This window comes from Alosa pseudoharengus, unplaced genomic scaffold, assembly GCF_046254945.1.
Source record: "Alosa pseudoharengus isolate Yale_2024_CS ecotype anadromous, Long Island Sound unplaced genomic scaffold, YU_APseudo_1.1 YU_APseudo_1.1_scf_17, whole genome shotgun sequence".
Classification (NCBI taxonomy): domain Eukaryota; kingdom Metazoa; phylum Chordata; class Actinopteri; order Clupeiformes; family Clupeidae; genus Alosa; species Alosa pseudoharengus.
In genome coordinates, this window is record NW_027468640.1 from 36315206 (window position 1) to 36342527 (window position 27322).

General features: G+C 43.2%; 2 protein-coding genes across 18 annotated transcripts in view; one reads left to right on the forward strand and one right to left on the reverse strand.

The window, feature by feature from the left end:
- The window catches only part of camk2d1 (calcium/calmodulin-dependent protein kinase (CaM kinase) II delta 1), a 79487-nt gene extending 57931 nt beyond the window's left edge, over positions 1-21556 (forward strand). For 2 of the 4 annotated variants that reach the window (XM_076289437.1, XM_076289436.1), the window contains exons 9-19: positions 308-402; positions 1445-1567; positions 3021-3104; positions 3824-3866; positions 5833-5870; positions 11409-11453; positions 13242-13290; positions 19116-19191; positions 19777-19871; positions 20667-20895; positions 21229-21556. In XM_076289437.1, the coding sequence (XP_076145552.1) occupies positions 308-402; positions 1445-1567; positions 3021-3104; positions 3824-3866; positions 5833-5870; positions 11409-11453; positions 13242-13290; positions 19116-19191; positions 19777-19871; positions 20667-20895; positions 21229-21232 (881 nt within the window). In that variant the 3' untranslated portion in view covers positions 21233-21556. The remainder of the gene's footprint in view (positions 1-307; positions 403-1444; positions 1568-3020; positions 3105-3823; positions 3867-5832; positions 5871-11408; positions 11454-13241; positions 13291-19115; positions 19192-19776; positions 19872-20666; positions 20896-21228) is intronic. The other 2 variants (XM_076289439.1, XM_076289438.1) reach the window with 1 other exon arrangement.
- A 2353-nt stretch (positions 21557-23909) lies between these two features.
- The window catches only part of ank2b (ankyrin 2b, neuronal), a 174949-nt gene continuing 171536 nt past the window's right edge, over positions 23910-27322 (reverse strand). For 13 of the 14 annotated variants that reach the window (XM_076289428.1, XM_076289432.1, XM_076289435.1 and 10 more), the window contains one exon: positions 23910-27256. In XM_076289428.1, the coding sequence (XP_076145543.1) occupies positions 26971-27256 (286 nt within the window). In that variant the 3' untranslated portion in view covers positions 23910-26970. The remainder of the gene's footprint in view (positions 27257-27322) is intronic. The other variant, XM_076289423.1, reaches the window with a different exon arrangement.

Sequence of the window (27322 nt, forward strand, 5' to 3'; positions counted from 1 at the left end):
AGTAGACATCAGAGAAAGCAAGTAAGCTTGTCATGGGCCCTTGTTTACATCATTTGTCACCGTTTTACAGAACTGTTTTACATTCTGCAGTGTACTATATGAGCTATTTTTCACTTTAAACACAGACGGCTATCAGAAAAATACAATGCTGCAGGTCTTACCTGAACACCATCTTGTTTAAACAGTTGCATCAATAATCAGTCTCTCTCTCTCTCTTTCTTTCTCTTTCTCTCTCTCTCTCTCTCTCTCTCTCGTTCTTTCTCTTTATCTCTCTCTCTCTCTCTCTCTCTCTCTGTGCCAACCCCAGGTGTTATCCTCTATATCCTGCTGGTGGGCTATCCTCCTTTCTGGGACGAGGACCAACACAGACTCTACCAGCAGATCAAGGCTGGGGCCTACGACGTGAGTCATGAGGACGCTATCTCTGAAGCACACACACGTCTCTCTGCTGCTCACTTTTCATTTCACTCTATCTAACTAACTCTCTTTAACACACACACATAGACACACTTCTCTCTCGCTCTGTCAATCAGTCTCTAGTACAAACACACACACACACACACACACACACACACACACACACACACACACACACACACACACATACACACACACTCACTCTAAAACATTCTACGTATTATGCATACTGTGCATGCATATTGCCAAGTTTCTTGAGGAAGTCACCTTATAAAGTTCTAGACCAAGGACACTCCAGACATTTTGTGACCCTAAGCAGTGAAGAGAGAGGGAGCGAGTGAGAGACCTAGAGAAAGACACAGACAAGAGATGGCCGCAGTCTGTGCTGTGCCAGTGCCTCAGACTGGCTCCTCGCCCGCGCCTGAGACAGATTGTGCCCACTGAGGTTTGTGGCAGGAACAGCCCAGTGGCTCGTGCCCAATTTGGCACCCGTATCTAAGCACCTTATGCTCTTACATAAACTCCCGCAAGAGACCAAGAGTGTTTGGTCAACTTCACGTGTGGTCTTTTGCCAGTTCTTGTTTTTTTTATTGCTATGGTTATGTCCAGAGGATGAATGTGTAGTTACATGGAGGGATGGCAAGATGGATGGATAGATATTTAAACAAAGTGTGATTATGATTTTTTCTTGTCTTTATGTTAGGCCTTTATGTTGCCAAAAACAATGTTCACACGATTGCCTCTACTTTTTGATGGCTAATGGGCTCCCTATATAGTGATGCCATGGCAGTTTTCCTTTCAATACACACACACACACACACACACATACACACACACACACACACACACACACACACACACACACACACACACACACACACACACACACACACACACACACACACACACACACAAACACAAACACACACACACCCTTAGACACACAAAGACACACATATTGGGACACTCACACACAGAAAGTAGCACACAGAGCTTGGTTGAATGGTGTGTTTAATGTGCTCTCCAGTTCCCCTCTCCAGAGTGGGACACGGTCACTCCTGAAGCCAAGGACCTGATCAACAAGATGCTCACCATCAACCCTGCCAAACGCATCACCGCCGCTGAGGCGCTCAAGCACCCCTGGATCTGCGTATGTGGCACACCTTCACACCCAGGGATGGGCAGCGTTTATGATGCATGCATTGGAAATATGGATTTCAAATACAAAATAGTATTTTGTATTTGTATTTTATTAGGCTGAAGAAAAATGGCCTCATATTATGTATCAAATGACTTTTTAGGTCTGTATTTTTGTAGTTTAACAATGCTGCCAAATATTGTTGGTTAAACCAATACTTTTGGTGATGTGATGACATCGTAAAAGTGAAAAACAATGAACATAGCCTCTGACTGGCGCCGACTTAGTAACTTGCCTTGACTTGTGATCAGGATGCAGAGTTTCAGGAGGATGATCCAGTGCAAGATGAGTAACGTGTTGCTCACACACACAATACACTCCCTAATCACACCAACCTTAAGTTTCTTGAGAACATTAATCATCCAATCGGATGTGAAACCAGTTATGTTGTTGCCCTGCAACATTGCAGCCGTGGCCTACTGGTTAGCACTTCGGACTTGGAACCGGAACCCCGACCAGTAGGCACGGCTGAAGTGCCCTTGAGCAAGGCACCTAACCCCTCACTGCTCCCTGAGCGCCGCTGTTGATGCAGGCAGCTCACTGCGCCAAGATTAGTGTGTGCTTCGCCTCACTGTGTGTTCATTGTGTGCTGAGTGTGTTTCACTAATTCACGGATTGGGATAAATGCAGAGACCAAATTTCCCTCACGGGATCAAAAGAGTATATATACTTACATACTTACTATAAAAAGGTTGCCCTATGTATCGCCTAAAGCAACACAATGAAACATTCATATGTATGCCCCTTGGCGTCAGTGAAGCACCATTTAGCTCTTACACGGTACCCAGTTGGTTAAAAACCAAACAAAATAATTAACAGCGTCACACAGTGCAATATCAAGCAATCTGGGCATGCATTGACCATGTCAGAGACTTTACTTTCCACTTTTAGCACTTGACAAGTTTAGTTGTGACTTTTTTGAGTGCATCTTTGATTCAGTAGGCTATGAGATGTGACAGGCAGGTCAGCATAGTTGATCTGTTGACTGTAGGTTTATGGCATGTCTCGTCTCATAAGCAGAGAAAAGCTGTTGCTCTCAAACACCGTCCACTGAATCAACAGAGTCAGTGTACTGGTGAGGGAATAGATTAAATAGACAGATATAGAAGGTTTCATGAAGTCATGCTCCAGGAGTATTTTTAGTTTTTTTTTTTTCAAAATGTAAAAATACAATATTTTATCTTACATGGCGTGGCTACTGTATTTTGTAGTTTATTTTGATACACTTACAATAAGGGTATTTGCTATTTTATTTTAAAATACATTTTGATTTTTGCCCATCCCTGTTCACACCCTTGCATCCCTGTACACACACACACACACACACACACCCACAAACATACACACACATATATACTGTGTATCTGGTGGTCTAATGCACCATCCTTCTCTCTCCGACCCTCAGCAACGTTCCACTGTGGCCTCCATGATGCACAGGCAGGAGACTGTGGAGTGCCTGAAGAAGTTCAATGCCAGGAGGAAGCTCAAGGTGAGGCTCCAGTCCATGTCTTCAGTACCTGACACTACCTGTGCTTGTGGAAATAATCAAAACACTGGCAATGTTTTTTTCCCCTTGATCCAGCCCAAGTTAATAAAAAATAATCACAACATTGACAACGGTCTGCCATGGTCCAGCTTAAAGCTAGCCCCAGGAGCCCTAACCAATCAGCCCCTCTCCTTGGGAAGAAGAGACGCCCCAGATGTGTCTGAGTTATTCAGACCATCTGTACCATAGTGTTTTCAAGCAACTAGATAATGGAATTGCAGACAATGAATTGGGAGTCATTGCAAGGGAACCTTCCAATCTAAGGCAAATGCCCCTGCAGTGTTGCTTGCTATGGTCCCTGTAGGTGGAAGATTTTGGAAGTCTTAAACTGGTGTTTTTAAAAAGGAAAGCTTGTAAAGCATAGGGGAAGTGGATGTATCACCTCTTCTGAATAATCTGAATATGTTTGTCCAAAAGCAAATGAGTTTACTGTAAAGATCACAGATTGGAAGGGACAGACAGGCAGACAAGCATACGGCCTGCAGTCAATACCAGGCAAAGTTAGACAGAAAGATGGACTTTTCACCTCTAGAGATCTAATCATTACCTCTCTCTACCAGACGTTTCCTAAACACTATTAAAAATTAACGGGCAGCATATTTGTGAGAGAAGTCTCTGAGTTTGACGTCGTTGTTTGTTCACCGCTCTTGTCTTCTCTTCAGGGTGCCATCCTCACCACCATGCTGGCTACACGGAACTTCTCTAGTAAGTATTGGCTTCTTCTCTTCTCTTCTTTAATCTCTTTTCACTCTTTTTCTCTCTCTCTTCACAACTTGTGTTTTGCTTCCAGACTGTTCAGAGAGACATCTGTGCTCTCGATTGCGTTTGCCAAAGCACCAGTACTGTTGCTGGGTGTAGCTCTGCTTGGCGTCTTGACCTTGAGTGGTGTTGAATTGCAATTCAAATATGCACCCCTAGTGCCCCCCCCCCCCCCCCCCCCCCCCACTGAATTAAACATGCTTTAATTTGTTTATTCATATTGAGCCTGTAAGGGTCGGTGAGATGGTGGAGTCGGCGTGGGGGCCAAGTACCCTCGAGCTCAAGACCTGTGGCACTGTTGACCACTTAAATGAGTCCATTCCTGAAAGGCACCGTATGGTCTGAGGAGATCAGTTATGCTAACAAAAGCAAAGTTTGATTCAATTGAACATGCTACTACATTTTAACATGACATGGACTATTTCAAGAATAGCATGATTGGAATTTGACAGCATGTCTACAACCAAAATCCTGCCCATGGTAAATCTGTGGCTTTTGTTAAAACAACTGTCTCGCTCGCTCTCTCTCTCTCTCTCTCCTGTCACGAGGGATGAGTGGGATGGGTATGAGAGAGGGAGAGAGAGGGAGAGTCGAAGGGGGAAAAAAGAGAGAGAGAGAGAGGAAGAGAGAGAGAGAAAGAGTGAGAGATATAGTGTGGATGACCTGCCAGTGATCAGACAGATCACTCTGGCTTGGGACATCGGTGGCAGCTTTGTCCCCCGATCAGCGCTGCGGTCAGACGTTCAGTGGATTTAGAAGCAGGCAGGACTGGGCAAGACTGAATGGCACACGGCGGTGAGCATGCTTTCCCTCGCTCCCTGCTCACTCACTCTGGACTCTTCTTAGCACGTAGTGCACTCCTAAGTGTGCACTTTGTTTTCTAATAAAATAAAACTCTCCATTTCAAATAAAATGTTAAATTTGGCTTTTTTGTTAGTATTACCCATCACTTCACCTTTTACGTGGCCCCTTTTGGCAGTTATGATATGCTTCTGGTGTCAAAAGCCTTCCACTTCCCCCCTGCATCTGTCCGTCTCCTGACCCAGCACTGTGTCCCTCTCCCTCCCTGCATCTGTCCGTCTCCTGACCCAGCACTGTGTCCCTCTCCCTCCCTGCATCTGTCCATCTCCTGACCCAGCACTGTGTCCCTCTCCCTCCCTGCATCTGTCCATCTCCTGACCCAGCACTGTGTCCCTCTCCCTCCCTGCATCTTCAGACTTCAATTGTGCTCACGGGCACCATCTCTCATGTTTCTTCACCAGTATATGTACTACACTTTTGATTGGAAACTTCAGTCAGTCTGTTCAAAGTATTAACTAGTAAAATCTGTTTTTTTTGTTTTGTTATACAAGCTCATTTCATTTCATTCAGGTCTTTCTTGCTGTTTATTTAATATTGAAAGAGAGTTGATCAGAAACGGCACAGCTGTATGCCTCGATTTAACTTTGGTCTGTGTTTCATTGTAATGCATAAGGTATTATATGTCTTCCTCAAACCTCAGATTGCAACACCTGATGAGTGTGAGCACACTTGATGGCAGCTTTTCTGCTCCGACATTCATTGGATTCATTGTTTTTAAATGCATTAGACATATTTCCTTTCTTCTCTCTGTTATTTCGGTGCATATTCTGTAACCTTTGTCGGAGCATGTCAGCTTGTGAGTACAGGGTGTGAAATGATAATTGGCCACCTGCTGCAGAGAGAGTCCAATAAATAGGCTACATCATTAGTGTGTGTCTGTGTGTGTGTGTTTGTGTGTGTGTGTCAGCTTGTCAGCTTGGGTTTTCCAGTAGCCTAACTGTGTAATACTATTTATGTCTCTCTTTCTTTCTTTCTTTCTTTTCCCCCCTCTCTCTCTCTCTCTCTGACTCTCTTCATCTTACTGACCCTATTTCTCTCTCTCCCACCACAGGCAAGACCCCCTTCAACAAGAAGCCTGATGGAGTGAAGGTATGGCATCTTGTACCCTCCACCCACTACACCTCATGTGCAAAGTTCACTGACACAAGTGGCGCTTGCGCATCCACAGCCACTTTTTTTTCCCATGCAGCTAGCTTAGCTTAGCTTTTAGCCTAGCCTACCATAGCCTACCATAACCCTGCACATGTGCCTGCACATGTTGATCAGGGTCATCCAGAGCTTGTCTGATAAACCTGTGCCATCCTCTGAGGGAGCGGGGGAGGCCGGGTCAGCCTGTGTTTCTGTGTCGTGTTCCTGGCATATGAGCAATCCCCTTGCACAGAGCCATGGTCATCACCCCTCCCGCTACTGCAGAGGTTAGCGAAGCGACAGATGCGCCGGAGCCAGGGGATGGCATCTGTAATCCTGCACTCATCTGCCAGAGGTTTAAGAGACTCGCTGTACCCTTACCACTTCTCCCTCCTCCACCGCCTAATCCTCCTACACCCCCCCCCCCCCCACACAGGTGGAGAGATGGCTTAAGGTGCACTTGTGTGCCTCTCTGTTCTCTCTTAGTGCCTCCTCCATCTCCTGATATCTATCTGTTTTGTCATGGTAAATGAAGTGTTTTTGAAATGGTGTCCAACTGCCCTTACTTTATGTGACATCAGTGCCCCTCACTCTTTCCTTTTCTCTCTCTCTCTCTCTCTCTCTCTCTCTCTCTCATCCTGTGCCTTCTCTTTGTTTTGGGTTTCTGGCCACACACTCTGCCACCTCAGAAAAGGAAGTCTAATTCAGCAGATATTGCTATTTTGGTGAGGCATCTATAGCTGGTGGCTTGTATCATCATCCATATAGTTCAATAGTTCCGATATGGGGCTTTTAAGCCTTAGGCTGCTATCCAGCAAGCTTACCTAGAGTTCCCCTTCTACTCCTGTATTAATCTTTGATAATCTCCGTGGGCTTATATGAAGTAGGCTAATTATTATGACCGATTGTAGTCTTTTCAGTTCTTCGTTGGTATTGTATTGTGAGTGCACTGAATGCTACCCCTTCTATAGCCAGTCTTTGAACATGGATTAACCTTAGTCCTAGACTAAAAGCTTTTTTTCATTGAGATATTTTTCATTTACATTTTCTTTCATTCTAGGCAGACTAGGTTTAATCCATGTACAAGACACTGGCCCCTAGACTATAATCCATGTGGCAACAATAAGACCTGCCTTCTGCTCCCAAATGGACACAGTAAGGGTACATTCCAAACAGGAAATAATGCTATGCAGAGACTGGCATTTGTTCTCAGGACAAATCTATGATCCATTTAGCCAGACTCTGTCTCTTGCCTTGGCTGACTGGCATTCACACAGAGGGAGTCAATATTCAGATGGAAGCGGAAGCTGGTTATTCATTGAACATAAATAAATCAACATATTTTTAATGTCTGCCTGATCTGAGTGGCTCATTATTTTATGCCGGAAAGGTTCTATTGTTTGTCAGTTTAGTTACGGTAGTTTGTTACTGTGTGGAAACTGCTAACTGTGGCCATTTTGGATCCCCAGGACTGAGACAGCATGCTCACTGGAGGGAATAGTTTTGTTTTTAGGGCTATTCGTCTCTTGTGGTGGCCTTTAAACTCTCCCAGATGCCCATGGCACTTTTGTAGTTTCCCATGTAGAGATGCAGTGTTCATGAAACAGACAAAAAGGGAGAAATGACACTTTGTCCTTTCATATCTTGTTCACAGGGAGTGTCCAGATTAATCTGAGCTCAGGGCTAACACGGTCACTTGTTAGTGAACACAAATCAAAACAATTATCTCTATCATTCTCTTTTTTTGACTTCTCTCTCATTTTTTCTCTCTCTCTGTCATGCACACACACACTCACTTTTTATCTCTCAATTCCTGTTTATTCTTTGTATGTCTTTCTCTTTTTCTCTCTCTCACTTTATCTCAGCACCTATGTTTTTTGCTTTACATTTTTTTTCTCCTTTCTCTCTCTCTCTATCTTTGTTTTCCTTTCTTTTCTTTTTTATTCTTCTCAACCTCTTTGACTTCCTGTGGTCTAAGGCGTCTCTCTGTTTCTGTCCACTCGCTGTGTAGATCAACAACAACAAAGCCAACGTAGTGACCAGCCCCAAGGAGCCGGTCCCTGCTCCTGTGCTGGTACTCTGTCTGTCTCTCTGTCCGTCCGTCCATCTGTCTGTTTCTGACTATCTGTCTGTCACCATCTGTTAGCTCAGCACTGGTCAGATCCCCTCAGTCGGTCACGCATTGTCATTGAGACTTTCTGTTATCAATCAGAGACCAATATTTCTCTTTTTCGAGGGAGTAATAATGACTTCTTCTACTCTGCTGTATCTGGTGCATGGTGCTGTATAAGTACTGCAAAAGATTGCTCTTCACAAGGCATTGTGAAATTGGAAAAGAGCATCTTTGTGATATGACATGTAGCCATTAATGTTTTATAAAATATATTACTTTTTATAAAAATTAGCTTAGCCTCGACTTTTTTTCAGAGATTTTCCTTGAGGTTTTGTTTTAGACTGGACTAGGCCTAATCCATTTTTATGTGTAACAGTCCAATGGAGTTTTATCTGAGCTGCAGGGGAATATACACTAATTAATAAGACTGGTCCATTGAATAGGAATAGAAAGAATAGATTTTATATGTTGTGTTCTCTGGTTGTGTGTGTGTGTGTGTGTGAGAGAGAGAGAGAGAGAGAGAGAGAGAGAGAGAGAGAGAGAGAGAGACATACAGCATGAGTATGAGTGTCCAGATCTAACTGTCTGTGATAACATTTCTGCTCAGCTAGCTGCTAGCTCTCCTGCATGCGTGTTCCGTATTCATGGCTGTGTGTCTGTGAGAGCTGTAGATGGGGAAGTGCTCTCCACCCTCCCATTGCCCCCATCTGCCCCCTCTCCACCCTCCACCCTCCACCCTCCTCGTGGGCTTCTGCTGCGAGGCGCTGCATTATGTTTCCTCTCGCGCCTTCAGCCAAGGCTTCCCCCATCTGCGTGTTGCCACGGCAACGCACTAGTCACACACCGCGTGTGCCCTCAGACGGCTATAAATAGCATCCCTGTTATCAGATTTATTTATTTTTTTGTTCATCTCTCTACCCCCCTCCAATACCCTCTGCCATTCAACCAGGGGGCCAGTTGCCTTTAATCTCATCTGCAGGGCAGATTGGCTCCAGGTTTTCATTCCAACCGTGCAAACCTGACACAATTTGATCAGTTGCTTCAGGACTTGTACCAACTGAGTTAAATGAGTTCAGGCATGTAGCTACTTGGTTGGAATCCAAAGCTACACCTGGTTCTTTTTTGTATCAGGGAAACCTCTGATCCCTACCCATTCCATGGCCTCTACAAATGAGCTATGCTGGGCAAGGGGTGCAAGAGACCCCCTCTGAATGTCCTAATCGGCTGTGCTCCCATTGGTTGTGGACATTGAGAGTCATCTCATTTGCCTATATCCTCATTAGCGCTGCCCTCATTGGCTGTATCAGTAGTGGCTCTGCCTTGATTGGCTCTACCCACCAAGGCTGCATTTTGATTGGCAGCAGCCACACGGACTCTCTGTCTGATTGGCTAATGTGCCTAGCGCCTCTAACTGGACTGGCTCTGCAACTGATGCTGATGGCAGGAGGGACTACACCCGTGATAGGCTTTAAGTACAGTGGCTCGATCCTGATTTGTTTCTGCCTGTTGTGTTTGTTTTTGTTCCTGTTTTCCTTATTTCTCTCTTACTATGGCCAAGGATAAACCAAGCGACCCCGGAGCTCCTAGCGTGAGCATTATAGCATATAGCAGGGTCCCCCTCGCTCAGATCCCTACACCATCTCATTGGGATTCAGGACGTGTCTTGTGACCTTGTTTTTCATAGAGCCCCAAAACTGGCCGTGCCTTACATGAAGTCTATTTATGTTGGCTTGTGATGACTAATCAACGCTTCAAAGTCATGAGCGGAGAGCTCTCATAAATAACTTCAAATTGTTAGAGTTTTAAGATATTAAGTGAATGATATGAAGAGACAGCAGTAGCCTATTCATGTTTGCTGTGCTATGTATTTCATGCGACTCTAGGAGGTGTCAACGTCATGTTGTCTTCAGGAAGCCTTTGATGTAGCTCTTCCACTTGTATTGGCTGCAGTAGTATTGATTAAGTTGTTAACCCCACTAAGCTAGTTGTGTTTCTCTGCATGCTGTTGTAGTTCTTGGCTTCAGCTTTGTCCATTGTTGTTTCTGTCCACCTCTGAATCTCCCACCAGTCCAAAGCTGCTGTCATCTTTGACTCTCTCGACTGTAGTTCTAGTAGTTTTTGTTGTTGTTGTTTGTGCTTCTTCAATAAAGTACACCAAGTGGGGACATATTCTCAAGAACAGCTCTGGCAGAGCAATCTGAAATGACGTCAAGAAGAAGAGAAGAGCCAAGACACTCACATGGTTGATTTCAACTATATTCTATTCTGATGTACCCAAAACATTTAGAAATGCCCTGGCATGCTGCTGCTTCTTGGAGCAATCATCAGGATGGTCTTTGAAAAGGCCGATTTATTAGTATTAGTAAAACCAAAGCTGCAATACAGATCAGTTGAAGATCTGCAAAGCTGCTGTTTTGTCATTAGACAGCTATTTCTTTGATTATAGCCACACCCATTACTCAACTGTTTCACATGTGTACGGCCGGTATTGGGTGTGTGAGAGAGATCGCCCTGATGAAGACTCAGAGAAACTGTTTTTTTAATACTGTACATGCTTTAATAAATGAACCATGGTAGTGACGTGGCTCTTCTCTTGTACATGTTTGACAACATTACTTCTTTTGTCAAAGAGCATCCATGAATTTGACTTCTTCCAAGTGCACCTGAAAATAGGTTGCTTCCAAATTGCAGTTTGTGCTATTATGATGTGTTATATATAATATTATATTTTCTTCACACTGATAGAATGAACATCTCCACACGCTCTGTTTGTGTAAACCAGTGTTTTTCAACCTTTTTTGTGCCACGGCACACTTTTGACACTTAAAATGTCCCACGGCACACTAACATCCTGTGTAAAGAAAAAATAAACATACCATAGCCTAAAACTTCAAATAATACACAGATATGGCCTTATTATGGCTTCTATGCAAGACCTGCTCAATAAAACAAGCGCCCTCTGTTTCATTTGTAGGTGACTATATCTAATTTAATTGTTATGAACTGGATATGTGATGATTCTGTTAATATACAATCATATAATCAATGAGAGCATGTGGTTATAAATTCTTTGATGCAACAGTTGCTTTTTTGGACCAGTGAGTGACATTTGGGTAATTTTCTGCGGCACACCTGATGATCTCTCACGGCACACTAGTGTGCCCCGGCACAGTGGTTGAAAAACACTGGTGTAAACCAAATGATTTTTTTACTAGGCCTTTCCAATAACTGACCACCCCTTGGTGTCCTTTAAGGCTTTCAAACCTAATAGCCCTACTGCCTCTTGAAAAATAATCTAACATTCTTCTTCTATTCTATTTGTCCTTCCTCACCCCCTGTCTCTCTCTTTCAACACCCTTCCTCGCCCTCTCCTTTCTCTCGATCAGGAGCCTCAAACTACTGTTATCCACAATCCCACTGATGGACAGAAGGTACTGAGTGTTGTGTCTGCGAGGGACTCAGTCAGTGGGGTTGGGGTGTGCTACTTTCTGTCCCTTCCCATCAGGGATGCTCTATATTCAGAACAGTCGTCTGTGTGAAAATGGAGCATCTGGTGCTCTGGTGATTAGCACTGGTGAATGCAAAAAATCAGTGAACACTGGTCTTGGTCATCTTGGTTTATCGGGAGATACTGTATATAGAAAGAGTTGCTGGTACTGAATTGCATTTAAATCACATGTAGAATGCGTCAGCCAACATCCACGGATGCAAATCACATAAATCTGGCCAACTTATGTCTTTGAGATATATCTGATTTGGCGTGCATGCTGTGTCAATTCACTGAATTTAAAACCAACTAATGACTTCCTGGAGTGATGTACTCATAATATTGACACAACCATTTGTGAGATTGGCTATCAATACACTCACGAGTTTGCATAAGTGATATTGCATGGTGAGGCTAGGGCACCAAGCCAAACACTACATGATGTTTAAATGGGACTTTTGGGTGGACATTAACCAGCAGCCTCTTTCAGTAAAGCACACTAACATTTAAGCGAGCGACTGAGTGAACATTATTTGCCCATAGCAGCAGACTCTGGAGCAGAAATAGCCCAGTTTGTGCTCCGATCTGGCCCTGATATGGCTTAGCTATGGCCCAGACAAGGTCCCTGCTGCTGCGGTCCTGCCTGGATCCTCTCCTGTGGTGTTATTATTAGTAGGTCCATGCATGCTCCGTATGGGAACCTTCACTTAATGGGTACACAATGCTCCTTATAGGGCAGCAAATATGGCAACCATAGGAATATATAATGAACTTTTACACCTCATTCATTGCATGACTTTTTTTTTTTAAAGAAGCATCCATCTGCATGTCTTTTGGTTGGAGCAGTTGTATTAAGTGTGTGTTTAGTTCTACACAAGGGGTGTGGTAGATCCTTGTCCTGTGGCATTTTCCTTGTTTTATTATTTAGCTGGGTTGCCTTTCACTGTCATTTCTCCCAGTGTGTAAGAGTGGATTAGTCGGTGTTTTGGTTGGGTTGCTGTGTGGTGCTGTTTTGTGGGTTGTTGCATCAGTTGGTGTTGATGGGGTTAATGTTGTGAGGCACTGCATTCACTTTGAAGATGTTTACACAATATTTTGGTTTGTCCCTCACTTTTCAATCCATTCTTTAAACGAGAAACCCGACGAGTTTTCAGATAGATCTTCGTTTCCCGAGGTCATCGAGTACTGTCGGTATGGAAAGAAAATGGAAACAGAGCCAGGCAGCTACAGTGTTACACTCTGGGGGCATGTCCGTGAGCTCCATGTGTATGCCCCTAGAGAGGAGCGCTGTAGCTGCCTGGCTGTCTTACCTGTTGGCTGCAGTAACCCAAGCTAGGCAAAACCATTTGTTTTGATTGTTTCCAGGTTACAGTACTCAGTGACCTCAAGAAACGGAGATCTATGTGAAAACTCGCTGGATTTCTCCTTTAAATGTTTATAAATGCATTTAACGAATAAAATACTTTTCAAGTTGAAAGCAAACAATGTGCATTAAACTGCTTTACCACACAGTTAAAAGACTCACAGACATAGCCTCTTATATGTTTTGACCTGTCTTTGGTTTCAGGTGTAGGCCTACATGCTCCTGAATGAAGTACTCTCATATGAAGTACCCACATCATGACATGTCCAGGCCCTTTCAAAGGCATTAAATAAACACGTTCTAGAGAGATGACAAGAGCAACCCCTTTTTTGTTTTCTCTGCTTTAATCAGCCATTTTGTTTCCTGTAGGAGTCCAGCGAGAGTGCTAACACCACCATCGAGGACGACGATGTGAAAGGTAGGACGAGTTCACCTCCATGTAATGCTTCCCTTCTCCTCCAGCTCTTCACAGAAGCAGAGGACTCCAAACCCTCACCGTGTGTCCCTACGTACAGTAGGATTCCATACCATAGAAGTCCAAAATAATACAATAGCAACGTGCAGCTCACCTGGTGCTGTTATATCCATGACTAATAGCAACAGGTAGTTGGTGATGGGCCCCAGATATTCTCTCCATGTTTCTGACATTGATGCATGACTCCTCCTTTTCTCATTTCCCTCCATCACATTACCTTCACGACTCGTAGTCCCTCATCATAGTGTCACTCATCATAATGTCCCCATGAGTAGCACCACTATCCTGCTGTATATGCTCCACACTCTCTTGACTTGTTCCACAGGCATATTTCCCTCCACAGCAGTTGCGTAGTGTATTAGCTTGTGTTTCATTGCACCTGATGGGCCCTCCAACTCACTTTGTTTGCCATCGATCTGCAGGCTTTCAAGTAGTCATTTTAAAACCCTGCTGGAGTGGGATGGAATGAGTTGATATGCTGCAGAAAAGTCATTAAAGTGTAATTGTACTTAAGGGCATGGTCGTCAGTTTTGATCGTTATTTTTTTGCTCGATGTTGAATGAAAAAAGCTTGAGTTTTCATCACTCGCACCAAAATGAAATGAGGCCATTTATCAGAGCTCTTTTTCAGCCTCCCCCAAGCTGGTGTCATTTACGTCCAGTAAAGACAGGCTTTTATTACTGTTTGTGGAGCTTGCATTACTGTTTGTGGAGGGGATGACTAGCTAGAAAGACATAGTGGAAATGTTTTTTTTTTTTTTAAACGGCAAAGAGCGAGCCAGTGCTCGTGTATGTGTGTGTGTGGGGGGTGCGACCTTTTAGGCCATTATCATTCCACTGAAGGATCCAAATTACATACCACTAACAAAGGCTCCGAGCCGACACCATTTCCATAATGGGGTCTGTGTGACACAGCTTAAGGCCCTTTCTGCTAGGGAGTGATGTGTGCTGTACTGGCCTGCACTTGTCCAGATGCACTAACTGTTGTTGCACGACACAAGCCATTGGAAAAACTGGGCTTAAGGGGCCATTTTGATGGCCCCTTCACACATCTAACCAAGGGTTGAGCTGTAGGAGCACCTCCATTAGCTTATCATCTGTGCTGGTGTCTCCAGCACTTAGCAGCAAAGGGATTGGATTTTTTGTGGCAGATGTGAGCTCAGACAAATAGAAGCAATAGACTAATGTTGAAAGTCACTGTTGTGTAGTATATAGCTATACTCATTATTTGTGTGTGTGTGTGTGTGTGTGTGTGTGTGCGTCAGTGCTTGCGTACTTGAATGTGTCTCCAGCTAATTTGGCCTAACATTGCCCAGTCATGAACCCCTTTCATAGTTCATATTTTTAATTGCTTTTCACTCTCCTCACTTTCACTTTTTCCAATCTTTTCTGTCTGTATTTTTGTATTTTACTTTCTCTTTTGTGTTACTAACTATCTCCTCCGCAAGGGAGCATGACCCCAATCACCACAATGAATCTTATTGTCACCTCCTACCTGGAGGATCTTTTCAAAAGCCCAAAACACCTCCGGCAGATTTAATTAGAGGATGGATGAGGTGTTTGGTGGAGGACAATTGCCCAGGCTATAAAGGGGTTGGTGCAGAGGGGCTGCCTCAACAAAGGCTTCACCAAGGCCACAATGGCCATCTGTTGTTCTGTCCTACAATGTGGCCCCCGATTGAAGTCCTGCTGATGGATAACTTTGTGTGTGTGCGTCTGTGCATCTGTGCGTCTTTGTGCATGTGTGTGTGTGTGTGGTATATGTGGACAAAGTTGGGAATAGCGGTGTAATTGCAAAAAGAAACAGCTGTACAAATATGTCATGGTAGACTAAAAGAATGAAACAGAGACCCGTGTGTTTCTTGGACTGTCAGGGAAGCAGCACATTTTCACGCTTTTGATTTTCAGTCATGACTGGAGGCTTCGTCCTGATAAGTCAAACTGGGGTGATCTTATTGAACATGCTGGCAGACTTCATCACTTTAGTCAGCAAATCTGACTGGCTTACTGCATCACATGTTTTCAGACATAGGCAGTCAAAAACAAACGACTGGCTGATGCTATTCTGATGATTTTGCATTGGTAGCCAACCCAAATACCCAAATACCCAAATCCATGCATAAAAGCACTGAACATGTTTCATAATGTGTCCCCTTTAACCCATTGTGGTTATTCAACCCCCACAACAATTGCTTCCTAATAGCACGAGTTCATTTGATCTGATTTGATGGATGACAGGTAGACTGCTATGGGAAGTTGGACTCTCAGTGTCTTTGATGTTTGATGTCATTTTCCTCATGTTGGTTTTCCCTCCTTTTTGTTTTCAGTTTGGAATGCTGAAAACAAACAAACAAAAAAACAATGCATGGCTTGTTTACTCATTTTTTTTTTCTCATCTCATGTCATTTTACATTTCATTAATTTTGCCTTTACATCTGATTTCCTTTGTCTTTTCCTCTGTTCTATTTTTCCTGTTATGTTGTCCATATTTACTTGTGTTGCTTTTTTTAACCCACCATTTTCCTATCATCCTCATCCTTTTCTACTACAATGTGTGTCCACTACCCATATCACCCCACCACCCCTAAACACATGCTCACCCTTGAACCCCCACATTACACCCCCCAACCCCCACCCCTAAAAAAAAAAAAAAGTGCGACGCTACAAAGTGCCCCCACGTCCTCTAGTGCTCCGACGCTCTTTCACCTATTCTCCACCTGTACCACCGCCCCCTTACACCAGGGAGCGCTATCCGTCTCCTCACTCCTCACGCTCCCCTTCCCGCTCCCCTTCCCGCTCACACTCCTCCTCTTCTGCTGTCTCCTCCTCCTCCTCCTCGTGCTGGTACTCCTTGAGTGTGTGGCCCAGTCCGGGCGCCCTCTGCCAGGGCCTGCTGCGGTTACTCGTGGTCGGCTACCTGTTCCTGTTCGTCTGTTCGTTTGTCGTGTTCCTCTCAGTCCACTCCCCATCCTTGTCCACGTCCACGTCCGTGTCTGTGTCCATCACCCGCCGGGGCGAAGCGTTGTCGCCTCAGGGCTCTGTGAAGCACAGGGCCTGCCCCAGCCGCAACAGCACCCAGCGTAAGTGCCTCCCCACTGCTGGAGCCCAGACATGATGCACATGTTAGCCACCATAAGCTAACTGTACAAAGCCCAGACATGATGCACACATTAGCCACCATAAGCTAACTGTACAAAGCCCAGACATGATGCACACATTAGCCACCATAAGCTAACTTTACGAAGCCCAGACATGATGCACATGTTATAGCCACCATAAGCTAACTGTACGAAGCCCAGACATGATGCACACATTAGCCAACATAAGCCAACCCCTTAGAAGCACCCTAACTTTATAAAACCCAGACATCATACATAATAAGCTAACTGTTTAGAAATCCCCTAACTTTGCATGTCACCGCTAGCTTCCCAACATCAAAGTGAGGTTTAGAATTAAGCCCAGAGAGGTCCACGCTTCAAAGGACCCATAGGCCCTCTTAAAGCCCAGCCACTTTAGTGCCACAGAACCTGCAGCACATAACAAGAATACGCACAGCTGACATTCCAGCAGTTAAGAACAGTTAACCCCTTCAAAAGGAGTCTATTTATAGTGTTAGGTGGTGCATTAGTATAAGCCACTCAGTGAAAATGAATCTCTCCAAAGAGAGACAGCCACAAAGATCATTAAGATGAGTGGCCAATTAGGTTTTCGTTCTTTAGGACAAATGACTAGTGTAGTGAAGTAGCCTAGTATATTTTTAGAGGTGGATTGTTGCCAAGGATTAATCTGGATTTGGGATTTTAAATCAAAGTGTGTGCTGCCCCCTGTAGATAAAAGGTGGTGTTACAGGACCCAGGACTGTGTGTGTGTGTTTGCTGTACATGTGTATGAGAATGTTGCGAGCCAGATAGAACTACAAAACTACACTTCGGCATACTTTACACTGGCATACTTCAATACTTGTATTTAATTACGTAATAGGATGAAACTGCACAAAAAACTTACATTCAGATACAGTGTCTCATAGGCTACATACGGCGCTATTGAGAATCCAGTGTTTGGCAATCACTGGAAAGGAAGTAGACCATTTCAAAAGATTTTTGTCTGTCTGTCTGTCTGGTGTCCTGGAATTACCAGTACACAGAGCAGCCTCATAAGAGACTCATCCCAAGATCAAACTTTCAGTCCTGCCCCTGTATTATTTTTTTATTTCTTTATTTTTTATTCAGTGTAATATATTGTATCTGCCAAACCCAGGCCCACTACATGCCCATGAAATTGATTTTGTTTTTGCTGAGCAAAGGAGTGTAATTCCACATGAGCTGGGCTTGAGTAAGGATGCTATTACACACTGAAGATAGAGCCGAGTGAGAAAGGGTGGAAAACAAACACCAAACTCAAACAAAAAATGTGAGGCCATTATTTCAGACGAGGATGGAGTGGTGTGCCTCAGGGAGCTGAAAAGGAGCTTATAACAAGACCAGAGGGGACACGTGGACGTAGGGCCCATGATTAGACAACACATTGTTTATGTAAACAGCATTGATATATCTATTATATGACCTATACCGTATATAATGTATTTCTCTGGCAATCCAATGCCATTGGCCTCAGTACTTCCTCCCAGATGGCAGAGTTTCTCTTTTCTGGCTTGTCCTCTTCACCCACACTCACCTTGTACAACAATATTGTGAATAATTCTCAAAGAGAAAAAAGACCTGAGTATGTATTAATATATTATCCATTTGCAACAGTGTAAAGAGATGTCAGCAATACCAGGGGCGATGTAAGTTCAGTGTCAGATTGCATCATGTTTCATTGGCCGCTCCTCTGCAAATGCCGAGACCCTCTCTCGGGCTCGGAGATCTACAGCCACCATGGGCACTATCTGTTTGGATAACTCCCAATTTTCTGCCCCACTGACTTTTACGGCATGACACACTCGAGGGCAGTGCACTAATGAAGTGTTCATTGGCATACAGCCCAGAATGATTCAGTCGTTAATTTATAAGCAAGAGGAAGAGAGATGGTGAGAGAGAGTGAGAGAGCAATCAGAACAGAGAGAGTGAGAGAGCAATCAGAACAGAAAGAGAGAGGTGGAGAGAGCAATCACATATGGCCCAACACTAACACTGTCCGCACTCTTTCCGGCCTCGTTGCTTGATTTGTGCCTGTGACGTAATGCACTCTTGTCATTCCACTCTCCTGTCTCCTCCATGCTCATAAGCACACATTCTAACAGAACTCTCTGGAATGTTCTTGCATGTTCCAAACTCCCTTCTTTTGTTGTCCCTTAGCTTACATGTTAACCATGAAAGGTAAATGTTTTGTTGGTTATGTCTGTTTATTTGATTGTTTTTTGTATATCATTATTTTGTTTGTTTGTTTGTTTGTTTGTTTGTCTTTCATTTTTGATGGCTTGTCTGTCTTTTGTTTCCCCACACTGGACTTTCCCTTTGTCCATTTTGCCATGCTGTATCTGCAAAGAGTGTATACAGCATAGGGTTTATTTTTGTGTTTGTTTATGTGAGAGGTCAACTCATTGGTGAAACTTTTCCATCACAACCTATTCATTGTGTTTACATTCCAGCTCAGTTGTCCAGTTAATTATGGGGCAGAGTTCAGTTGTCCAGTAAAAGGATGGGTTGCTATTGCAAAACATTAAAGTATTAAAAAAGCTGTTAGATTATACTGGTCATTATGTCACAAACAGAACTGTGATATTGAATATTTGATTTTCTTTCTCCACTTTTCCCATTTGTCTTGTAGCACGCAAGCAGGAGATCATCAAAGTAACTGAGCAGCTGATTGAGGCGATCAATAATGGAGACTTTGAGGCCTACACGTGAGTCCTACAGAAAGCACCCCGCACACCTGTCATAGAGCACCACATTACCACACCTGTCATAGGGCACCACATTACCACACCTGTCATAGAGCACCACATTACCACACCTGTCATAGAGCACCACATTACCACACCTGTCATAGAGCACCACATTACCACACCTGTCATAGAACACCACATTACCACACATGTTACCACACACCTGTCATAGAGCACCACATTACCACACATGTTACCACACACCTGTCATAGGGCACCACATTACCACACACCTGTCATAGGGCACCACATTACCACACACCTGTCATAGAGCACGACATTACCACACCTGTCATAGAGCACCACATTACCACACCTGTCATAGAGCACCACATTACCACACCTGTCATAGAGCACCACATTACCACACCTGTCATAGGGCACGACATTACCACACCTGTCATAGATCACCACATTACCACACCGGTCATAGAGCACCACATTACCGCACACCAGTCATAGAGCACCACATTACTACAGGACTATAAAATTATTCCTGGAAGCTCTCCTGAGAGTCTATGTATTTCCTCTGTGACCTTTCAGGAAGATCTGTGACCCTGGCTTGACCTCTTTTGAACCTGAGGCCTTGGGGAACCTGGTCGAAGGCACCGACTTCCACCGATTCTACTTTGAGAATGGTAATGTCCAACTGTAGCATATAGCTTTACGGCATACAGTGTTTGTAGATAAACTACTTTTACTCTCGATATAGTTATATCATAATGACATGTGGACCGCAGAAGGAGTAGTGAGTCTGTGTGGTTCCACTATTGGGGATCCTATAACGAATAAAAACATAAAACAATAAAACATGAAATCATCATCCATGAGTCAAGAATTGAAATGACACATCACACACCACTAGAGTCTTTGACAGTAGTCGGAGAGTATGACATGTGAGTGTGCGGTCAGAGGCTGCGGCTGCCCGCCCACATTGTGGTCTCACTCTGGCCTGAGTCACGGCCACAGGGCGGAAAGAGAAACCATGAAAATGTCACAGTCACCACTCAAAAGCCCTCAGACACTGACTCAGACACAGAATAGAGTGGACAGTCTGTAAAGCACTCTCACCCACCAGTGGTTTTATGATTAGCATTGGTAATGGATGTGAAAGAATTGATTTATAGTAACTTATAATAAATGTGGAGCTGTTGAAATAGTTCAAGATATAAATCGATCTGATTGAGAGGGGAACTTCATGCTTGAGTTGTTGATGTGGACTGGAAAAAAAAAAAAACACCAGCATGTGCAGTCACACTTCAGCAGCAACATCAGCAGGAAAATGAACTGACCTTATTGTTACTGATCATTGGGATCTCTTCAGTGGTTGCTGATAGGTGTTGGTTTAGGGAATGTTCATTGTTTACAAACCTTGCAAATCCCTCTTGCTCATATAGATAAAGCAGTCCCTCTCTTCCCCCCACCCTCTCTAGCTTTGTCTAAGGGTCATAAGCCCATTCACACCATCCTGCTGAACCCCCACGTGCACCTGATTGGTGAGGATGCGGCGTGCGTGGCCTACATCCGCCTCACCCAGTACATGGACGCCAACGGCATGCCCCGCACCATGCAGTCCGAGGAGACGCGCGTCTGGCACCGCCGGGACAGCAAGTGGCAGAACATCCACTTCCATCGCTCTGGCTCACCCACCGTGCCCTCCAAGTAAGCATCTTAGAGCACGCAGTCGTTCTGTATGAAATGCATTACATTACTAGAGTCAGTTCAGGACAATTTAGGACTATTTGTTTTTTTAATTTCTCTAAGGTATGTCTGTCAATAGTTTCCATGTGTTTAAAACATACATGTCTGGTGCTGTGTTTTTATTACCTCTTTTTAAACTTTTCTTTCTCAGAGCTGGGCGAAGGATGCTAATGCTATCTATTACGTCAACTATATTTTCTGTTATTGACTCAAAGTTTCAAAGTAATATTTTCTCAAAACCAAAGCATTCGGGATATAAATCTCCATATCTCTCTCTGTCTCTCACATTCACAGCTAGTATGGCCTCCGAACTGCCAGGGAAACACTTCCTGCCAGCTGAGCATTCATCCTGCCTACCCAGTCTCAATCACACCCTGTCCCCGCCCACTTCAATTGCTCTACCCAATGGGAGTCTTGTTTACATATCATCACTGCTGGACTTGGGGATCTAGAGTGGTGGGCCGGCCAACTCATGATATCATTATTGTGTGTCTTTTTTTTTGTATAAGTTGGGATGGTGCACATAATTTTTGGGCTGATGCTTTTACGTCATTCCCATAACAGTGCAGTAATCACAGACGAGCATGTAATTAAAGTAACCCATGGAACTTCCCATTACTTCTTCTTATTAAAGTGTTGTGATTATTGTCAAAAGAGCCAAGTTGATTTGTACACTTAACTAATTCCCTGTCAGTCAGTCACTTTGGCATGTGCTGTACTTTCAAGCTTACACATTAGAAGGGTTGAAATTTCAAGAATGCCAAGCTCGCTACCCACTTTTGTTATCCGTAGTGGTACATAGCAAGTAGTGAGAGATGTGTGACTGGTTCCATTCATCAGATTAGTAGGGAGATGTGTCAGATATCACTGACTTAACCACAAAGACAAGGTTGCCAGCATATCTTAGTCACTGCCTACATTACAACACCGTTCTTTAAGAAAGACTACATACGTGTCATTTCATGTGCAATATGGCAACACTTTTTAATTATACAAACTGAATGGCAAAAACAACTTGAGCTTGCTTGTATTTTTTGTTTGTTTTGTTTGATTTTGTTTTTGGTGATTTAGACAATGTTTTGTGTGAGTAAGGTGAAGTGCTACTATTGCTTTTACACTCGGGAGTATTAACAGTAGTCTGTGAGCTTAGTTTTTGAGCTTGATGCAAATCTGTTGTGCTGCATCTCAAGATGGTCAAGCAAACATTATTTCTTCTTAAACAAACAAATATATATATATATATATATATATATATATATATATATATATATATATATATATACACAAAATATTTTTAGAGGGGGAATTCTGAATATGTTTGGTTCCATAATCACAGCTGCACATGGAAGACATGTTTTAACAGTAAGGGAATGTAACACAGGTCTTTGTACTGTTTGCCACATCAAAGTCTTATTCTTTAACTTGTGGAAAACTCGTGGACAAGTTATCTTTTATGGTGAATTCAGTAATCTTATTTTTCTTTTGTATTGTTTTGAATTAGATTGATTTTGTTTTGTTTTCTGTATTTTTTATATTGCAAAACTTCATTGACACGGTATTTCTCTCCAGCTCATGTTGATCTCTCTGATTTTTCTCACCTCTGGTCCTTCTTAACTTCCAAACACTGCATGATTTCATTTTCTACGACTTTAGTTCCTCCACACTTCTATAGTCTTCATAAGGTCCCCATGACCCCCCCCCCCCACCACACACACACACACACAAAGCTTCTATCCTTTCTCCCCTTACCACACCCCTTGTGTTTGTCCCTTCATTATAGGGTAAAGTTATAAAGAATTATATATCTTGATGTTTTATTTTTGGTGCAACGTGGTGAAATAGTCAATGCATTAAGAAACATCCTTCCCAGAAAGCTGTGTCAGTGGGAAGTCTTTTGCATAAATGTGTTTGATTGTGCTGAGTCATTTAATTTAGAGGGGAATCGTACATGTGTGTGCACAGTGGGTCAAAGAAGAGGGAAATTGTCAGTTATTTGATTTGTTTTCTGGAAAACCACGTGTTTACAGTTTAAACACATACACACACACCCACAGATAAAGACACCCCAATGCAGAAACACAGCTTATATGATGCGACCTTAATACTGTTTTAGTGTACCACTAAAACAAATCAGTTCGATAAAGTAAAGTAGTTTTTATTTGTAATAAATTGCAAACTGATTAAAAGTTGGGAGGTTTCCATCTATTGAACTGTCTGCAGCCAAAACGTTTCTGTTTGTGACTGTGTTGGCTTATCAAGATTTCAGTAGAACACCAACCAGCCCCTCAGGGAAGGTTCAATAGAAAAGTTTTTTTTTTTCTCTCTTCTCTTTTAGATTGTCTGCCCATCATGTTATTTTTTAAGTTACTCAAGCCATGACACACTATGGATAGAGTGTAAATATCTACTGCCACCATGGGAACAGACTGATATTTGAAAAATATTTAAATAAAATGTCATTTCTGCCAAATCTGCTTCTCCTTTCTAATTATCTGCTCAGTTCTCACTTACTGAGACTTTTAATTTGTTGACTAACATACCCATCGTTTATAGTGGACATCCACACAGTTCATTTGTTCAAAATGGGTCTTCTGTCTTCTGTCAATTTCAATATCTTTCAAGAACATATCTTTTTACAGTTAAGCTATAAATGTGATGGACTGCCTGCCAGTGGTCTAATGGTCAAAAGTTGCTGGTTCAAATGTCCATGTAATCAGTTGAGATGACCATGCATTGTGTCCTGTGGTGGACTGGTTGTATCCGGTCTGTGACTCACTTACCACAGAGACTGGGTTTAAGCATCGGTCCTATTAGTAGTAAATAATATCAAATAATAAATAGTCAAATGAATTTCCTTGACTGAAGGGAAAGACAAACGCCTGTTGAACACATGTACAGTTTATTTGTTTCCGTCATATACACACTGCAGCTCCTGCTTTTTCTCTCTGGGTTTTACCCTTTTTTCTTTTTTTATTCTCCCAGTTATTCATTTTACTAATACATGCCCTCGTATATATTCATGAATAATTGTCATCACCATAGAAACAAGATGCTTATTTGTGAAACTCCAAGTTCTGACTCATTTCTTGTTCAACAATCAAAACAGTTTTAATTTTTGTCCTCTAAAGCCATCATGTTACACACTCCAGATGCAATGCGGGGAAACCATAATATTGTCACAAAGAGTAGGATATAATCTTCACTGCACATAGATGCTTTAAGCCAACCCCAGGTCACACTTACAAACAGTGTGTAAGATGCCATAACCAGTTCATTTTCATTATTTTTATTTTCTTTTGCAATTGGAAGCCATAACTGACATCTCCGATTGACAATGATTCATACTAAGCATTTTCACCACACACACACACACACCAACACACACACCGTCTCACATGCATATATTCATGAACCCATACAGATGGATATTGCAAATGAGCACCAGAAGATGAACTGAGCATGAGATATCGGTAAAAAAAGACGCTGTGTGTGTCTATCCAGAAGCCAGTACAGAGTCGCCCTCTACAGGTGACACATTAATCTACATCTTTCTCTCTCTCACACACACACACACACGTACACACATAGTTGGTATTGCATCTTGAATGAATACACTGAGAAGTGGGCCTTTTGGCTCTAACTGGCATACTGTTCTTTTGTATCTGATGTGGCTTAGATGGCCAGGACAGGTGGTCATGAGGAGCACTCAAAGCTAATATCCACAGGTACATTCAACAGACTACAGCTGCATTTGCATTTCTTGTTTGGCAAGTCAAAATGGTGTCTAGTATGTTGTCCTTTGAGGTCAACCTCAACCGAAATAGTAAAATGTTGATTTGGTGTTCTGTCTAAAACATGGCTCCTGTGCTATGTTGTCAGTTGAGAAAAATAACTAAAATCTTGTGTTCCAGCACTAGTTCCTCTTGGGACATTGGTTCCACTTACTATATTGCAATTGGTTGTTTTGCAAGAGATTAATAACATTTTGATTATTGTATAGCAAAAAGCTGGTCATTCCTGATCAGTTACTGAAAGATTTGTTTTGACATTCTGACGATTGCACTGAACTGTGGGTAAAATCAAGAGAACTGTAACATCAAAGCATTTCTTGCGGTCAGTCCTTAATTAGTATTACAATCTTAAATGTTGATATGCAAGTCCCTTACTATTGTTAAAAAAAAATCAAATATGAAGTGCTAATGCCTTTCTATATTAAGTCACAGCTAATGGTCTACTGGCCTGCTCTCTATGCTACTCTGTTCAGTCTTCCTTTGGCTCTGTGGTTATGCGACCGCTATCTAATATGACCTCACAAACTCAGATCCATGGTGTGAGAGGTATCACGCTTTTATTTTACAACATTTGCAACAACAATAAAGGACAAAAAAAAATCAAACAAAAAACAACTGAATCACATTCGCACTCTCCTTCCACCACAAACAGTTAGAGGAGGCCTGGTCAATGCTTATGAGGACAATCGGGGTTTTGTCCAGGGACATTGGAACCAAAGTCATCAGCTCAAGAGAGAAGATGTGAGATGAGGTGTGTGTGTGTGTGTTTGTGGTTGTGTGTGTGAGTTGGGAAAGGTGATGAAGAAGCTTGTATATTAGATGGTTTCTGGGGATGTCGTGAGCTTACATACAGTGCACAAATGATTGAAAAAAGAAAAAAAAATCAAATCTTAAACATTCATGATAACTATTTTCATTCAGGGTAGGGGGTGGGGGTTGCAGTGTCCGTGAGGTGAAAAAGCACAGTGTGCGCAACCCCACTCTCACTCACAACAAACACACACACACACACACATACACACACACACACAGAGACAGACATGCAGATACTGTATATCTCTTTGCTCTGAAGAATGTGACAACACACACAAAGAAATGACACAGACACACAGAAAAAAGTGGACAATCAGACTGGACAAGCTGGACAGAATGGGACTGTACAAACCAGGTGTGAAAGGCTTTGGATTCTGTGATACCAGACGTTTTTCTCTCTCCGATACCCAGACTCAGATGGGGAAAACAAGGAGATTCTGATTTGCAGACACATTCAAAAGGACACAACACACTCTAACTTGGCAAGCAGTGGTATGACGTCACCCCATACTTATAGTGAGGCAGAGTACTGGTTTACGGGTCATGATACAGCACACACTAGCACATTCAATCTCCTTCCCAATCAGTCCTCTAAATCCACACCTCACACTGTACAAGAGGGCCTTGCCACCATACACACGGACTAACACATCCCAGTCTGTTGGTTCTGGTTAGAGTAGGTTTGTACTTGTTACGACAGGTTCCTCTAACAGCTGATGGGGGAGGAAAAGGAGGTATCGTGTTTTGAAGTCGTGTGATCCATGGGTGCTGAGCTTCATGGGGGGGGGGGGACGTTAGCTGGCGCATGGTTGCATGTGTGTACAGCAGGGATGGGAAGCAGTGCAGTGAGTTTCAGTGGAGTCCCCCCTCCCCCTTTTACAATGTCTCCTCCTCAGATTCAAATGTCCGACGGCAAATAGGACTGTGCATGAGCTTCGGCCTCCCGGTTGACCCTTGCGCTTGTCTTCGTGTTGCTTTTCTCATCCCTCCGTTTGATTTTTTTTCCTTTTTGTTTGTCAGAACACAGCAGCCAAAAGTATGAAAAGAGCACGGCAAAAAGGTAACTGTTTGTCTTGGTTAAGTCGGCAGACAACACAGGATAAGCTTTCTTTGGTCACAAAATTAGCAAATCAAAACAAAATAAAAACAAAATGCATTAAAGCATGAAAACAATGGAAAAGAGTGTTCTATCAGTTGCCACAAGGGGGTGTGGTGGGAGGGGAGTTACGTAATCAAAGAAACCAATAAAAATGAATGAAAACATTCCAGGATTTGTGGAGCAAAGGCGCTGAGGGTCACAGAGAGGAAGAGCAAGGTGGCGAGAATCAGCAGTGCATTCTGGGGAAGGGTATTCCAGAGAAGAGATACAGGAAGAAGAGGAGGAGCCACAAAAACACAACCAGAGTGAAATGGTGAATGAGCAGCAACACCATCATTTCTTCTTTTCTTTCCTCTTCTCCTCCTTCTCCACCACCTCCTCCTCTTCCTCCCTCTTTTTCTGCCGACCCTCCTTCTCTTCCTCCTCCTCCGCCTCCTCGCGCTTCTCTGCTTCCTCTCGCTTGTCGCAGTAGCTCTGAAGGAGCAGACGCAGGTGTTGCTGCAGGTGGTCAGGGCGCAGGGCTTCAGGGGTGTCCTCCAGGCGCTCCAGGTGAGTGTGCTTGCTCTGGCCGTCCCTCATCACAGTCCTCTTCTGCGTGCATGTCTTACGCATCCGGGTCCTGGAGGGGAACGAAAACGCAAAAAAGACATGAGACTCATAAAAGAGCAAGAGTGAGCCAAATCCG